This window comes from Microtus pennsylvanicus, chromosome 9, assembly GCF_037038515.1.
Source record: "Microtus pennsylvanicus isolate mMicPen1 chromosome 9, mMicPen1.hap1, whole genome shotgun sequence".
Lineage (NCBI taxonomy): Eukaryota > Metazoa > Chordata > Mammalia > Rodentia > Cricetidae > Microtus > Microtus pennsylvanicus.
Window position 1 is genome coordinate 78,092,137 of NC_134587.1, and position 16,931 is coordinate 78,109,067.

Here is a 16,931-nt window from a genome sequence, read left to right on the forward strand (position 1 = left end):
CAAACAGACAAATAAATGTAATTTCAAAATCGAAAAAAAACCTAAAAGATCTCCATAGTGAAAATTTAAAAACAATGGAAAAATTATGAGATTACATACAAGAAAACAGACTCAACTTATGCTCATCAACTCAACATATTGCTACAATATTCATCTGAATCCCAGTTGGTATATCTATTTGGGAAGGATCAGGAGGTGTGGCCTTGTTGAAGGAGGTGTGTCAGTAGGGGTGGGCTTTGAGGCTTCAAAACCCAAGTCATTCACAGTTAGCTCTCCCTGCCTTACGGTTGTTGTCTCAACATGTAGGGTCTCAGACAAATGTCGATTATGGTGACTTGATCATGACACACTACACACATACATCAAATTATATTATACCTCACAAATAAGCACACTTGTCAAACAAAGTCTTAGAGAAAATGTTAAATGAATTTATAAATCGCTGCAAGCACCACTTGCTTTTAATCATATAACTTTCAGAATCCACAATCCAGACCCCAGCATCACCCTGTCTCTCAGAATTTGTCTTGACCTGGATGGTAGTGGCATGGGCTTACAACTTTGCAAGACTCTAGATTTCTACAGATTAGAAAACCCATTAACCCCAATTTTAGTACATTTTATTCCATAAATGCTGTACTTCCATCAAAACATAAGCTGAATAAATCCCACCAAATTGAACCATCAGAATGTATAGTGTCCAAATTCAAAAATTTTCATGTAACATCTTTACATTCAATTATACATGAAGGACTGAAGTTATTGAAGACACAAAGACAGCAAGACAGGGCTCTACAGTATGTTAAAGAATCTCTGTAAAATGGTAAGTCAAGAGACTTTATCATTAAGTAAAAGAACAACGTTCTGTTAGAGTCTACCTATTAGCAATGCTACTATTGGTAGTTATTTTACTGTATCCTAAACCGGCATTGTGCACATCTTTTATTCCCTGCACATATAGCACACTCACAACACTGAAGCTTTTTTTTTTTTTTTGCATTTTACTGTTTAAGTACCTGCCCCCTTTGATAAAATAGAAACCATTTAAAGATGTGGGTAATGTATTATTACTCTGAGCCTTTTCCCCCCAATTTGGCATAGTGCATGGTATGTAGTAGATATTCAGTAGGTGTTTATCATCAAATAATCCAGACACAAATGATAACAGGCAATTAAACTCCTACCTATGTAAATACTAAGGACAGGCTCATCTACTATGCCAACAGTATGTTTTGAGTCTCTTTAAATCCCAGTAAATCTACCACATCTTAAGCTCAGAGTATTCTTTTGGTCCCATTTTAGAACTGCTTTTATTTTAAAGACAGGAAAACAAACAGTCCAAACTCATTTTTTCTGTGTTAAGCTAACATGGGGATTAAAAAAATAATACGGCTCTGTGATTTTCACCCAACTAGGAGAGGCTATTTTGGAACTGTGTGGACTTTAGATATTTGAAGCAGTAATTACTTCCCCCATAAATGTTACCTTTTAGAGTCAAATACTATTTTCCCACTGCACTTCACATTTTCCTTAAAGGAAAACATGTTTTATTCAGAGTTGACTGTGCTGTGTTCCTGTGTGCGGAAAGTCTCCTTTCCATTTGTGTAGATGGCTTTGTAAGGTCCGCCAATCAAGGCAGCTAGGAGAATAATTTACACCCCATTAAATATTAGGCCTTACATGTTCTATATCATTGAATACCCACAAAATATGATGATCATTTATACATATGTACTTATGCATATTATTATATCATCTCAGACAACATTTTATCCATCCATCCATCCACCCATTCATCCATCAACAAAGCTTAGAGATTTTCTAGCGAGTATGTGGTGTGATCAGGATAACAACACCTGAGAACTCACCTCCACATTTTATATTCTTAGCTGTTTAAAGTTTTGCAACAGAATTCATGGAACATACTTTGCATAATTATGGATTCAGGGCTTTCTTTAGAGAACTACTTATGTAACTATTTAAAAAAATAAACAGGATTTTTTTTTTAGAGTAATGATATACCAAGTTGATGCAGATAAGAGTCCAATAGTCTTCTTTCCACACTGAACAACACATTATCCATGCTTACCTCACGTTCAACAACATTGGCTGTATGTCTGGGATTTTTTTTTCTACAACTTACCATTGCCTTGGGTTTTGTTCCAGAAATGCTCTCTGGAGTGGACCATGAATCGGTGGAGTCAGTGTTAGAAGACAGAGTCACCTGCGTCTGATTTACTGAGATACTATCTGTCCTGCTTTCAGATCCTGATTCCAGATCCTGTTGAAGAACAAATGCATGGCCATAAAAAAGGGCACAGAGTTGAACCCTACACGCTTATTTCCTCCCGCCAGCAGTCCTCCCTCCTATGTGACCTCCAGTAACTCACAGCATCCCAGAGGCAGAAAGGTGAGGTGCCTTCCAGACTTCCTCGCAAGGTCTTGTGAATGCCACATGAAAACATGTTTCCAGTCTTAGCTCATCATGTAAGTAGTGCTTTTCACTATGAGATTACAAACTGTCGATAGTATTGAAACCCATTTTCTGCAGATGGGATGTAATATGAGGCAGTAAACATGTAAATGAGTATGAATAGTGATACTGCTTTCTTTAAGCAGTGTGTCTGTGCGTCCATCTGTCCATACAGGGCTGTGTGAAATACAACATTGTAACCAAATTTCTTGTGCTTGAAATGACTTCAGGTCAGACTACTTTATGACTTTCCATAGAAGACAAAAACCATGTTTTCTTCTAAATAAAACATGGCTCACTTGAATTTCAAGTTGAATTAATATGAAATGGATACCAGCAAAAAAAACAGGTAGTTTATAAACATTAAATATACAGCCATGAGTAATAATTCATTTAATTTACCTTTTTATAAATAGCATGGGTATTGTGCATTTATTTTGCCCATCCATGATGCAATGAGGTAGTTAAAAGGGCACTCTTTTATTTTCTAACCACACAATAATAAGTATCAGGTGACCCAGATACTGTAAAGATTGAAAAGTAGTTTTGATATTTGGATATGTGTACTATTTATGTCTTGTTTATTGTCTTATATGAGTGTTGAAGGAAACAGAAGAGACTCAACAATGGCCAAGCATATTCTGGGCTAGATCCATGCATTTCTGCTTATGTGTGTTTTTTCTTTTGTCTCCCTAACCAGCTGTTAGTTAAACAGTTCATCTTTGTGTGTTCCTCTCTCTCTGACATGAGCCTACCATTGAGAAATTAGACAGTTTTCTTATGGTCTTAGGTAGCCAGTTATAAAGCTGAGATCCAAATGGACCTTCAGTCACTAACATTTGCAATGCTTCTGCTAACCTATTTTGCTTTATTTCAACTGATGATAAACTGAGATCTTAGAAACAGATGTTATGTTTATAGTGGCAACAAATATGGTAATAATTATGGTTATAGTCTATGAGATAGTTTATGAAATACTAAAGTCCAACTTACAACTTATGTAGAAATGCAAATCATAGATATAGACAAATGACTCGATCATCATGTATATTAACTCACGTGTTTGGTTTATCTTTACTGCATAAACCCCAGAGGGCAGGGGGTAGCTTACTTTTTGAAATGAAGTTAAAAACCATGGTGTTTTGTAGAAATCTCTACTGTGGTTTTCTATTTAATAGATGGGGACTGAAAAATGTTGGCTGGAGAGAGATTAAAAAGCATGCAAAACCATAACAAACCACCCCAAAAAACTTAAAAATAATAAAGTATAAGCCTGGTGGTGGTGGTGCATGCTTTTAATCCCAGTACTCGGGAGGCAGAGACAGGTGCATCTCTGTGAGTTCGAGGCCAGCATGGTCTACAACAGCTAGTTCTAGAACAGGTTCCAAGACTACAGAGAAATCCTGTCTCAGAAAACTACTACTACTACTACTAATAATAATAAATAATTACTAAAACATATATCAGACACCATAAATGGCAAGTAGGTACCAAGTCCTAGGGCCTCATGAAAAATAAGATATTTCTGCCTTTAAAACAATGAGGACTACTGAGAACTCAAGAATAATGGCAATGGGTTTTTGATCCTACTGCACGTACTAGCTTTGTGGGAGCCTAGGCAGTTTGGATGCTCAACTTACTAGACCTGGATGGAGGTGGGCGGTCTTTGGACTTCCTACAGGGCAGGGAACCCTGATTGCTCTTCAGGCTGACGAGGTAGGGGGACTTGATTGGGGGAGGGGGAGGGAAATGGGCAGCGGTGGCGGGGAAGTGACAGAAATCTTTAATAAATAAATAAAAAAAAGTGCTAGAGAAAAATACTTCATACATCAAAGTAAAGCGTCTTTTCCTGTAGGCTGTTTTGACTGCGTTTCTCTCATTTAGGTCCCCTTTCTCTTTGCTAAAATGAAACTAGGTGCCAGCAACTAAGACAGCATTAGGGAGAGAAGAAATAGGTGTTTTCTAAATTGTTTCTTATATACAATTCATTAAAAAGAAAATAAGTGCAATGAATCTTGAAGGATAAAAAATTACTGATTGCCAGAAATGAAAATTTCATTCATTCATTTACCAGCTTTCGAGATTGAAATCTAGTTTCATATCATTTGGATGGTTGTTATGTTGATTGTTGTTCTAGAGATATCAGCTTCTCATTCTAGCCTGGTTGAATGCTGTAGCCCTGGATTGTGCCCGGCTGGGTTTATTTCTGTGCCAACTCTGGCACATGCAATCTTCAACTTCTTACATCTTACTCATCTTGCAACATTGTGGGAAATATGTGTGGTGACATAAATGGAACACGTTGAGTACCATCCACATGGCGCTAGCCCTTGCTCCTCTGCCTCAGAATCAATAGGGAAGCTATATTAAGTAAGAAACTAGTGAATTCTGCTTCACTAGGTCCTTAAAGCTGCCCATGTGATAGTCTACATTTTGTATCTCACATAAATATCAATGTCTTGATTCAGTTCATTTATTATTGTACAATGCAAATCCTTGTTTAATAGAAAAGGGATGCGGCTTAATTATAGTTAAACTCTATGCTATATATGCTAGGTCTACCCAAACCAAGCCACTCAACATGGAACTATTAATAAATATGTAAAGGGTAGAGCCAAATTTAGGATCTGTTTTTTCTAAATTTTATTTTGAGTTTTGGAATCACATTGGAGCATCTTGTCATATAAACTTAATGGGATAAAATTCTCACTTTTCTCCTAGTTATTTTTCAGAGTATATTTTAGACTACAAAGAAGTTACCCTCATGTGAATTATTTTTCACAGTATACACAAGTAGCTCACTTGTATCTATGTATCCATCTCCCATCCAACCACCCACCAAAATCCATCCACCCATCCACCCATCCATCCTTCCATCCGTCCTCCCATCCAACCACTCATCCATCCACCCGCCCAACCATCCACCCATCCATCCGTTCATCTGTCCATATAGAAAATACTTTTAAAACATGTTTTTATCATGCAGTGTAAGATTATAGAATAAGAATTTATGTTTTAGAAATAATTGGTCACAACTGGAAAAACTGGAAAAATTATTTATCCAGATAGACATAGTATTTGTAATGATTGCATTATGTTGTTGAAGAATAGCAAATATAGTCATATTTGCAAACTACTACAGCAAAGAGGCTTTAATCCCCAGGAAGCATTGTTTCCTAAGGCCATTTTGTTTCCTTTTTAATGTTAAGTTTTGTTGTCACCCATGTGTCTGTGGACTCTGTATGATGTATGGAAACCACTGAGTGATATCTAAGGGGTTCTGTTTCATTTATCAGTAGATGCCATTATCAAAGATGTTTCACTAATAAGAGAGACCATATGAGATAAAGAGGAACTATTCTAACTGGGCTTGTAATCCTAGCTTCTTGAGCAGCAAAGGCAGGAGGGTAGTAAGTTCAAGGTCAGCTGGGGCTATATAATGAGTATAACGATAGCCTGGCCAACAGATTAAGTCGGTGTCTCTAAGTAGAAACAGGACTGCTGATACAGCGAAGCGGGGGATTGATTGCCTGGTGTGGGTCAGACCTGAGTGTCATCCCAGTTTCTGGAATAAAAAAGCTACACAAATACTAATAACAAATAGCAAAACAGACACAGAGAGGCACTATTCCACTAGAAGGAAGAGGCTCACAGGGACATGCCGTCGCAGGTTCGTCGGGGTACTGGATGGGGAAGAGGCAGTGCTGAGAGCGTTCTCGATGTCTTGGTCTAGTTGGTCCAGTTTCATTATTAGCAGCACCATGGAGTCCAGCCGCGGCCTGTCTCGATCGTCCCTTGTGTCCTGAGGAACAGAACATGCTGTTACTGAATCTGAAAGGCCATTTTTTTAAAAAAAGAATAAAAGTTCCCTGTTCTTCATAGTGATAAAAAAAAAACACTGGCTAATGGGCGGTCCTTTATTTGAGAAGGTTTTGTCTGGGTCATCAATGGGCCCTTCATGGAGGAGAGAGCCTCATCTTGTGGATTTTACATGAATATTCAACACATGAAACAGAAGTAGAGTCACTACAAGTACATGTGCACACTTCCAACTTCCTAATGAACTATTATTGGGAGAATTTATTTGTAGCAGTCCTTTTAGAGTACAAATTTATTGTTTGTGATTCTAATAATTGTGAGTTTGTACTTATGAATGCATGTGACAGAATATTTGCACCACAATATCTTTTGACATATTGAAATACTCGGAGAGTGTGAAGCTAGAGAAGTCTTTGCCTTGTGTGTTGGATAGTTCTCTGCATGAAACAGTTACCTACTTGCGTTTCCAGCTACAGCAGGGCCAAGATTCCTTATAAATATCTTTTAATTCTTCCACACAATTAAAAACAGGCTCGTTAGACAGTGTTCTCTCTCTCTCTCTCTCTCTCTCTCTCTCTCTCTCTCTCTCACACACACACACACACACACACACACGACAGTTTATTGGGAGTTGCAATGGAGTTAGGCCCAGTTCTTTCAGTGTTAAGCATCACCCAAGACTCAGGCTGCCAATTTCCCATATCTCTCTAAAACTTGTTTGAGGAAAATCAACTTTAAAAGGAGAGCTCATGGCCAATCTGAAGTGGGGGGGGGGGGGAAACAAGGTTATAATGAGCCCTGGATATGTCCACAGAGAATGCTATGCTTGGGTTTAGCTTTGGCAACAATTATTAATAAATGATGGACGTAATTAAACATGAGTCTGTCTTTTTGTCTTGTTTGAGACCCTCCTCTTTTCTTCCCCTCTCCTTTTACTCCTCTTCTCTCCTGTTACCTCCCCTGTTCCTTTCTTCTTCTCCCCTCTCCTCTCCTTCCATCTCTTCTCCTCTCTCACTCTGTCTTTTATCTATATGTGTGGTGTGTGTACTCCTTAATATGGATGTATACATACATGTGTGAGGGTACATGTGTACGTGTGTGTAGCTAAGTACGGAAGCCTAAGATGGACATTGGACATCTTCCTCAGTGCCTCTTTTTTTGTTGAGACCTGGTTTTTCACTGCACATGAAGCACAGCAATTTTGGTAAGCAGACTGGCCGATGAACCTTACAGGTCCACCCCACCTGTCTCTGTATTCCTGACCTGGGTTACAGAATTTTGCTGCCACCCCTGGTTTTTACATGCTCTGGGGATCTGAACCCTGGTCCCCAGGTTCATGTGGCTGGCACTGTTCACCAACGGAGCCACCTTTCAAACCTAGGCATTGATTTTAGTCCCTTTACATTTCTTAGCTCCTCCAAGGACCAGGGACACCATGGGTTAATCTAATTCTATAGGCATATTCCTTAAACAAGAATCTAATTCTATAGGTATATTTCTTTAAAAGCCAAAATAGATTGTTTTTAATACAGGGCACAATTTTTCAGAGGGTAAATAAAGGTTTTATTAACTTAATTTTATCAGAGTCTCCTTAAGTTCTTTTCTAGTTAGAGAGATAAGTTGACAAGAGCGATTGAGGGGAGAAATGGTACATTTTAGTTTATAATCCATTATTGCAGGAAGCCAAGACGTCAGGACTCTGAAGCAGATAGTCATATACACCCACAGTCAAGAACAGAGGGTGGTCAATTAGTGCACACATGTCAGTGATCAGAGTACTTTACTGTTACACAGTCCAGGACCTTTGCCTAGGGAATGCTGCTACCCATGGTGGGCATGTCTTCTTGTCTCAATGAGCTTCATCAAAATGATCTCCCACACATGCCTAGAGTCCCTTTTTTCAGGAGAGTTTTGTCAAATTAATGGTTTGTAAACCATCACTTGAGCTAATATTAGATAAATCATTTGTTCATTTTTCTTCATTCTAGAGAATGTTATACACAATAAAATATGATATCATCCAAATCCTTTCCCCATATTATCCACAACACTTCCCATTACCAATGTTATATATTTCTGTTTGTTTTTCCTTGTTTTGAAACAAGGTCTCATTATGTAGCCTTGTCTGGTCTGGTACTCAAAACCCACCTGCGTTTGCATCCCTCGGAGAGTGATAGGATTAAGGGTATGCAGTCTTGCTCTTTTTATTAATTTTTTATTTTATTTTTTGATAATGGACTCAGTCAAATTACTGATACCCATATATACATGGGTGTAGGGCCAACCAAAGCTAGATAAGCTTTTTTTGAAAACAAACTTTCCTTAGTTTAAAAACTTAATATGACATAAAAAGGCTATTTCTTTTTTTCCCATAAAAGCAGATTAACTTTGAAATTAAATTGAGATTTTTGGAATCTACTAATTTATTCTGGAAACCATGCAGCTCTTATAATTTGATTTAGTCTCATTGTCCCTTTCTTGAGGAACATTTAATGACTGACGGAAAATCACCAAATTTTTATTGGCCTTAAAAGTGTCCATATTTGCAAGAAAGAAATCTTAACATTTATATTTTTATTCAATAATAATATATAACTTTGTTATATACAAAGCAGCTATTTTCACAGTGAAAAATCCTGCTTATAAGCTGAAATAACATTCTGGAAATATTACAGATCATTACATCAAATTTACCTACAAGTTCTCAAAAAAAAAGAAAGAAAAAGAAAAGTCTTACTACTGAGTCATCAAATCCCTTAATCATGATTCAGATTTATTTCTTATATATTTCCCTTGTATTTTTAGCCAAAGATAGATTTGGGAAGGTGAAGATTTGTGCATCTTTGTGCCCATATGTGGCTTTCATTGGCAACCATTCGTATCTCAGTTGTAATGTTCTCAAGGACAGAGATTCAAGTTTTCTACCTAGCAGAAATGGAATGAAGCTATACACCAGAGAAGCAACACATTTTCAGGAAAAGTGGTGAGATCAATACAGCCAAGATATACTAACACGCAAGCCTTGGAAAATAAAAGCTGATATTTTTTCCAGCTACTAAGTTAAAGTTGGATCCAGCAGTACATCCGCAACCCCTCAGCGATGGTCTCAGAAACAATTTGTCTTTGAATAAACTGGACATTGAGATTATACTCTAAAAATATGTTCTATATTCATTGGCTGAGCATCAAATTATTTCAGTGATCTGCCCAAAGGATAAAACCAAACAGCCTTGCCCTCTGATATTCTCTTAAACAATGAGTCCCATTTCTTTCCTCTCTCCTCCATGCATACCTCCTTGCTCACCATCCATTACGGTCACTCTGAAATGTCAGGAGCTTTTATGCCACGCATACATAAAACCTCCCCAAAATAGAGTGATTAAAAATCTGATGCTTTGTATAAATATCCTTATACTTAATTTTAGAGCTCAAGTTTTAACATCTCATGAAGTTCTGCTTTTTCATATATCCCGGGCCAGACTCCAGCAAATAGTTTATGCCTGAAAATACAAGAGTGCATTGCGGACTCTGGACTTTTTCATGTCTTCAATGGAGATTTAACTTCATTCCTTTACTATTGTTCATGAAGAAGAATTTTATTACATTAAATTATTTACTCATGAGTCCAAGATTTCTATAACTTCACTCCCTCGATTCAAGGCCAATGCGATAAATTTGCCTCCACACATCTATCTTTCCTTTTTTATTATGATTACAGCTGTTTTAAGTCAAACATCATTAAAGGGGCTGAATATCCATCGGCAGAGAAGAGAAGACTCCTATTGTCCTGAATGTTTTAGTCAGCCCCAGGGATATGAAAATCAGCAGATTCATAAATAGTTTTAAGTAGAAACTCATGTAGGAATTTAAAAATAGGATAGCGAAATAAATAACTACAGTGTTCCTGTCCACATATATATGTCCATAATATATTAATATATACTTAGAATATAACATGTTAACTAGCATACAATATATTAATTGATATAATATATTAATGTATAATATATAATTTGTTAGTATAGTATATTAGAGTCAGGAAAATGCTGTCTGTGGAAATTAAGAGTCAAACCAGAATGGGAGGAGGAGAAGATGATAGGGGCAAAGACAGAGACAGGTGATGGAGGGGAGGGGGATGGCGGAGGTGCAGGGCAACGAGAGGGAAGGCAGTGGAGAGACAGGAAGACAGCATTCCAAGCGAAAGGAAGATGCAGTGGTAGTGAGACAAAAGTGAAACTGGTCAATAACAAGGCCAGGGTTGGGAGGGTGGAGGTGAGGAAGGAAGGGGCAAGGGGCATCATATGGATCAGATTCTGTTTGGAAGGCCACTGCAAAGAGGGAACTTACTCTGTTCAGGGAAGGTCATCATGGGGACATGGGGAGTGATTTTATAAATGCTTTGCTTTCTTTTCAAATATAGCCAAAGAAAGGTATTTGAAACTTCAAGCACACTTGCTAGCCAGCTATGTCACATGATCAACAAGTGCCTTTATTCTAAGGTCTCTCTCCTAGTTCTAACCTTCTTATGCTGAGGTCTGAACCGCAGACATGGCATATAGATTATGAAGAGATGACAGGCTATTCATAAGAAAGCACACATATTTTAACTTCCAATGTAAAAAAATAAGACCAGCAGCTAACAAGAAGGGCTTCATGAGATTAAAATTCCTATGTACAGCAACAGAAACAACCATGTGGAGAGACAGTCCACAGAATGGTGTATAATCTTTGCCTTCGCCATCTGTCTATCTTATCTATATCTATCTATCTATCTATCTATCTATCTATCTATCTATCTATCTATCTATCATCTATCAATCATCTATCTATGTATCATCTATCATCTATCTATCTATCTATCTATCTATCTATCTATCTATCTATCTATCTATCTATCTATCTATCTATCATCTATCTATCTATCTATCTATCATCTATCAATCATCTATCTATGTATCTATCTATCTATCATCTATCTATCTATCTATCTATCTATCTATCTATCTATCTATATCTATCTATCTATCATCTATCAATCATCTATCTATCATCTATCTATGTATCATCTATCTATCTATCTATCTATCTATCATCTATCTATCTATCTATCTATCTATCATCTATCTATCTATCTTTCTATCATCTATCAATCATCTATCATCTATCTATGTATCATCTATCTATCTATCTATCTATCTATCATCTATCTATCTATCTATCTATCTATCTATCTATCTATCTATCTATCTATCTATCTTTATTATAGAATACACAAAGAAGCTAAAAACTAAACAAAATGAAAACAAATATTCCAATAAAATAGTGGGCTATGGAACCAAACACAGATTTCACAAAAGAAGAGACATAAACAACTAGTAAACATTTTTTTAAAAAAAGTTCAGCATCCTCAGTTATTATAGACATACAAATTAAAACTATGAGGGTCTATCTAACCCTAATCAGTGTGGCTATCATCAAGAGAACAAATGACAACAAATTCTGGTGAGGATGTGGGGGAAATGATCCCTTTATTCACTGTAAGTGGGGGTGTGAATTAATTCTGCCGCTGTGGATCATGGTGGAGATTTCTCAACAAGCGTAAACTAAAGCACCCATCTGATTTAGCTATATCATTCCTGTCATACACTCAAAGGACTTTACATCCTACATCAGAGATGCCGCATACTATACACTTGTTGCTACTCTGATTTACTAGAGAATGAGAATAGGTACAGGCTGGGAAACAGAAGTGGATCACACAAGAGATAAAAGAAGCTTGGGGGGAGAGGGGAGGGTAATAAAACCTGCAAAAGTGGAAGCAGCTATACTAGGAGCAGAGAGACATAGAAGAGATGGGGACAAAGAATGGGAGAGGAGGGTGGGTTTCAAGCAAAAGTAAGTGTAGAGAAAATGCCACAAAGAAACCCACAACTTTGTAATTTATAAAGAGAGCAATGTAGTTTCTATTCTTTAGGCAGGGATGGACACACAGTATATGTTGGTAAATCTCGAGCAACTGGTTCTCAGGTTAAAAACCAAGTGCCCACTTGCCACATTTGTTTCTCTCTAGTGTAACATTCTTTGGACTGTTTCCATACTATCTTCTAGACATGACCAGAGGCAGAGCTGAAGGAGGAGGCTGAGACTGAAGCCCGCTCTTATAAGCTGGTGTATTGATTGGGTCTGCAGGAAGAGAGGCTGGGGACCAGCAGCAGGAAGGTAGTATTGAATGAAAATATTGATGGTTAAACCAGTGGGACTTAAAGTTTAGGCAACCTACAGAAGTTGAAATAATACCTTTAATTTATTTTTATTTTGTGTACCTGTTTTCCATAACAATTGCTCCTGTTGTCAAGGGAAGTACAGTACATACCACTTTTCTTAATTATTCTCCTCCCTCCAAGTCTGCCTTCCTTGTTTAATCTGTTATTTGTAAAGTCCTTTATGCTTCATTATAGCAATGTTTTATACTTATACTTTTTATTAAGTCAAAGTATAACGTTGGGATGTGGAAACACAGAACCTTTGACGTCATTTTGTCTGAGTTTGTACCCAGTGATCATTCAGTGTAAGTTTGCAAGGTTACATTGTGTGCTATTTACTTTTCTAAGTAAATAAGTTTTCTAAGACGCAATCTATTTCACACTTAGGCAGGTAAAATTTTGGGGACATTGTAGAGGTGATCTCTATCCCTTTCTAATGTTCTAGACCAATGGTTCTCAACCATTCTAATACTGCAACCCTTTAATACAGTTCCTCATGTTGTGGTCACCCCGAAACCATAACCTTATTTTCATTGCTACTTCATAACTTTAATCTTGCTAGTCATGAATCGTAATGTAAATTTTTTTTTTTTTTGGAGATAGATGCCGAGGGGATTGCAATGCACTGGTTAAGAACCTTTGCCCTAGGTTGAGGCAGAATAAGTATTATCTATCCCATGAAGCTATCTTTCAAATATTTGGAGAATTCTGCAGTTTTATAGTTCTTCTAGGTGAAATGTCCACTGTCTCCTTTTTTGAGTCAGGAGAGTGTTGCGAATCAAGCACAGGGTGAAGTGCATGCCAAGACAGGCTTTACCAGTGAGCTGGACCCTCACTCCTTGCTTCCTGAAGTCATTTCTCATAGGACATATTTTCAAATTATCTCACTATTTCTGTTGACTCTTCTATGGATATGAATAATTCTGTCAATGATCCAGTTCACGATTGGTGCCCAGAATTAAATATATTGCCATATGTGTTCTGTGGCCATGGGGACAAGAAGGGCTATCATATATCCTCAATAGTGTAGGACCCAGTACATGCTCAGAACATACACATGCATGGAAAGCCACAGTGTTGTTTTTTTCTCCCCATGAGTACTTATCTGCTTGCACTGAACTGGAGTCATGAGTGTGGTGTATATCCCCTTACCCCAGTCCATACCCAGGAAGGACAGAAATAGAAACATCCTATTGTCTTGAGACCGTAACCAGTTATTGGCAAAGTGTAGATACTGTTTGCTATTGCTACAGAGGTTTTAGTTATATCTCTTCAGACACAGGTCAGTAGAGACCAGACAAAGATCAGATGAGGACAGAACTTCTATTCAATACAAATTGTTGTCCATGATGAAAATGATGCTCTTTATTTATGCTGGAAGAGATACTTAGTTTGTGGGCAGTGAGGGTACTTTGATTGTGATGGCGTCTGGGAGGATACAAGTCTCCCAGAGGGCCCTGAAATGGTTAGGTTTAACGGAGAGAGATCTTTCTGATGTTTTCCTTCTACCCAGGGAAGACAACCCTGTTGCTTCCTTCCCCAAATGCTCTTCATTAAACAGCAGAACTGAGAGCATTCACACATGGTGGTAGGCAGGAGGTACTCACTGCCAGACACCATACAGACTGAAGACAATATAAAGTCCAGAGAAAAATGTCTCCTCTAGCCCACACGGGCTCTGTTCTAATGCCAAGCATGTGGAAGAGGACAAAAAAAAAGTTCAAGAAAACCGCCGACGCTTCCAAATCATGGTCTTTTAGCAGAGCAGATCCAACACTGACTGAATGCATAGCTTGTCAGGGAGCCTCAGTCTCCTGTAGATAGCCATAATCAATGCAAGGCTGGGCCAGGAATAGAACCACGACTTCCTGATTCTGAATTCAAGGCGCTAGCCCAGACACTGTCTGCAGTTCCGCGTGCCTCTTCCTGGCTCCTCTGGGCCAGTGATCCTCCTTGTGCCCCCATAAAAGAAAGGGACTTTTCAGCTATAGTCTTGGCTCCTTTTCACCCCGAACTATTTGATCTGCAGCCAGCTGGAGTAGTATGGAATCTCATATGAGTGTTATACATTTGATTTGATAATAAATCCCTCTTTCTAGACTTTCCTTTCTTAAAATAATATCCTGTTTAAAGAACGAGAAAGTCATTTAATCCTGTTTGATTTTGTTCCTTTGGGGGAGCAGTGAAGACTTTCATATGAAATGACAGTCAGAAGTTGGAGATAATGTAATTCCCCTCTGTCAGCATTTCCAGGCAAGTTAAGAATGACAACTTTAATTTTCACTCTGTTTTTTAATAGGAAATGTTGGTCGACTTCGGGGAAGTAAAATGAAACCCTTCCTCCTTGCCAGGCATACACTGCTCAATCCCCTGTTCTTGGTGTAATGTCTTTAACAACTTACGTGCCAATGTTATGATAACAGGTGATAGAAGACAGAAAACTTTGTCATTTAAAGTTGACAGATGGATACTACGAGGGGCAGTGTAGTCTGGAGGCCATGACAGATGGGTTGACAGTTTGGAGCCACACTGGGCTGCAAGTTCAACCACAACTAGGGTTACATGGTAAGAATTTGTCATGAAGAAATCAATTCAACCAGCCAGCCAGCCAGCCAGCCAACCAATCAACCAACCAACCAACCAACCAGCCAGCCAGCCAGCCAGCCAGCCAGCCAGCCAGCCAGCCAGCCAGCCAGCCAGCCAGCCATCCAGCCAACCAACCAACCAACCAGCCAACTCACCATCCAGTTCTTCAAACTGGGATTAAAGGTGTGTGTTACCATAACCTGGTCTGTAAGGCTGACCAGTGGGACTGTTTTACTCCCAGATCTTCAGGCAAGCTTTATTTATTAAAATACAATTGAAAGCTATTACCAGCCCTGAAAATTTCTACCTGCTCTCAGGGTACAGACAAGGCCAAGCAAGAAATTCAGTTTTTACCAGATCCACAGCTGTATTTACTAAATGTGCTGGTGAAGACTGCTGTAGATTACACAGAAAGACCTGACAAAAATGAGGACAGTTGGAATTAGATTCTAATTCAGAAGAATTCCATAATGAGAAATCTATGAATCCTCATAATAATATATGAAAAGGAAAAGGAAAACAAGCAAATATCAGATTGGGTATTTGTAACTTTCCAAATCTGCTTTAGATCACCTGCTAATGATTAAAAACAGAAAAAAAAATGTTAAAAGCTGCCTTCATTAACAAGGACTTAAAAGGCAGTGTTCTTAACTTGAGTAAGATGCTGCCACTTAGGGAAGCATTGAGGCTGATGTTGAAGCAAAGAAATATTTCTTTTTTAAAAAATATTTATTTATTTATTTATTTATTATGTATACAACATTCTGTCTATGTGTATGCCTGCAGGCCAGAAGAGGGCACCAGACCCCATTACAGATGGTTGTGAGCCACCATGTGGTTGCTGGGAATTGAACATAGGACCTTAGGAAGAACAGGCAATGCTCTTAACCGCTGAGCCATCTCTCCAGCCCCACAAGGAAATATTTCTATAAAACTGAGTGAAGTAAGAATACCTGCTAACACACATGCTAGAGAGCATTGCGACTCATATCCTGGCTCTTGCATCAGTACAACAACAACAAATCAAAATTCTTATGGTGCAAAGAAAGAGAGCGTATGCCCTGAAAACCCTGGAAAATAAATAGCCTGACACCTGATAATCTATTACAACCAATCAAAGAATTCAGCTCCTAATGATAAACCTATGAACACGCTTGTTCTCTGCTAAAAGTCATTTAAAACTGGAGTAGAAAAAAAGAAAAGGGAAAAAGAAAATCAACACAGCACCCAAGCTCTAGAAAGTAACTGGATTATAAATGAAAGCCAACAGTTCCTGGAAACCAAAAATCATGAGAACTGTCGCTAATGGCTAAAGAGAAGACTGAGCAGGAAGGAGGTATCTTTCTCAGGAGGGGAGATTACAGCACACTTTTCAACTTGGTTATTATTGCCGCATTTGCTCCTCCAGTGGAAGGTCAGCCCTGCAAGGTGGTATCAGCACCTGACTTCCCTTAAGTAGTTCAAGAGCCACGGAGCAGTAGTCTGCCCAACTCAGCATACATTAATATTTGTTGAATGAAAAGTATTCATTTTATTTGGATTAATTTATGTGTCCATTAATTCATGGAGTCCAAGGGCAGGGCCGGGGGAGAGAAACTAGACTTTTGTGGATTAAAAAATTATTTTGTAAAGCTAATTAAAAAAATTAAAATATTTATTTTATCACTTTTTACCTGTACGAGTGTTTTGTTAGAATGTATGGATGTGTTTCACTTGTCTGCTTGGTGCCCTTGAATGTCAGAAGAAGTTGTTGGATCCCCTAAAGCTGGACTAGTGGAGTTGTGAGCCTC

The 16,931-nt window shown here is 38.1% G+C and overlaps 1 protein-coding gene across 1 annotated transcript in view; it reads right to left on the reverse strand.

The window, feature by feature from the left end:
- Positions 1–16,931, reverse strand: part of Dlc1 (DLC1 Rho GTPase activating protein) — a 347,498-nt gene that overhangs the window by 249,372 nt on the left and 81,195 nt on the right. The window contains exons 3-4 of the mRNA XM_075986541.1: positions 6,126–6,275; positions 2,144–2,281 (exon numbers count right to left, since the gene is read on the reverse strand). Coding sequence (XP_075842656.1) covers positions 2,144–2,281; positions 6,126–6,275 — 288 coding nt within the window. The remainder of the gene's footprint in view (positions 1–2,143; positions 2,282–6,125; positions 6,276–16,931) is intronic.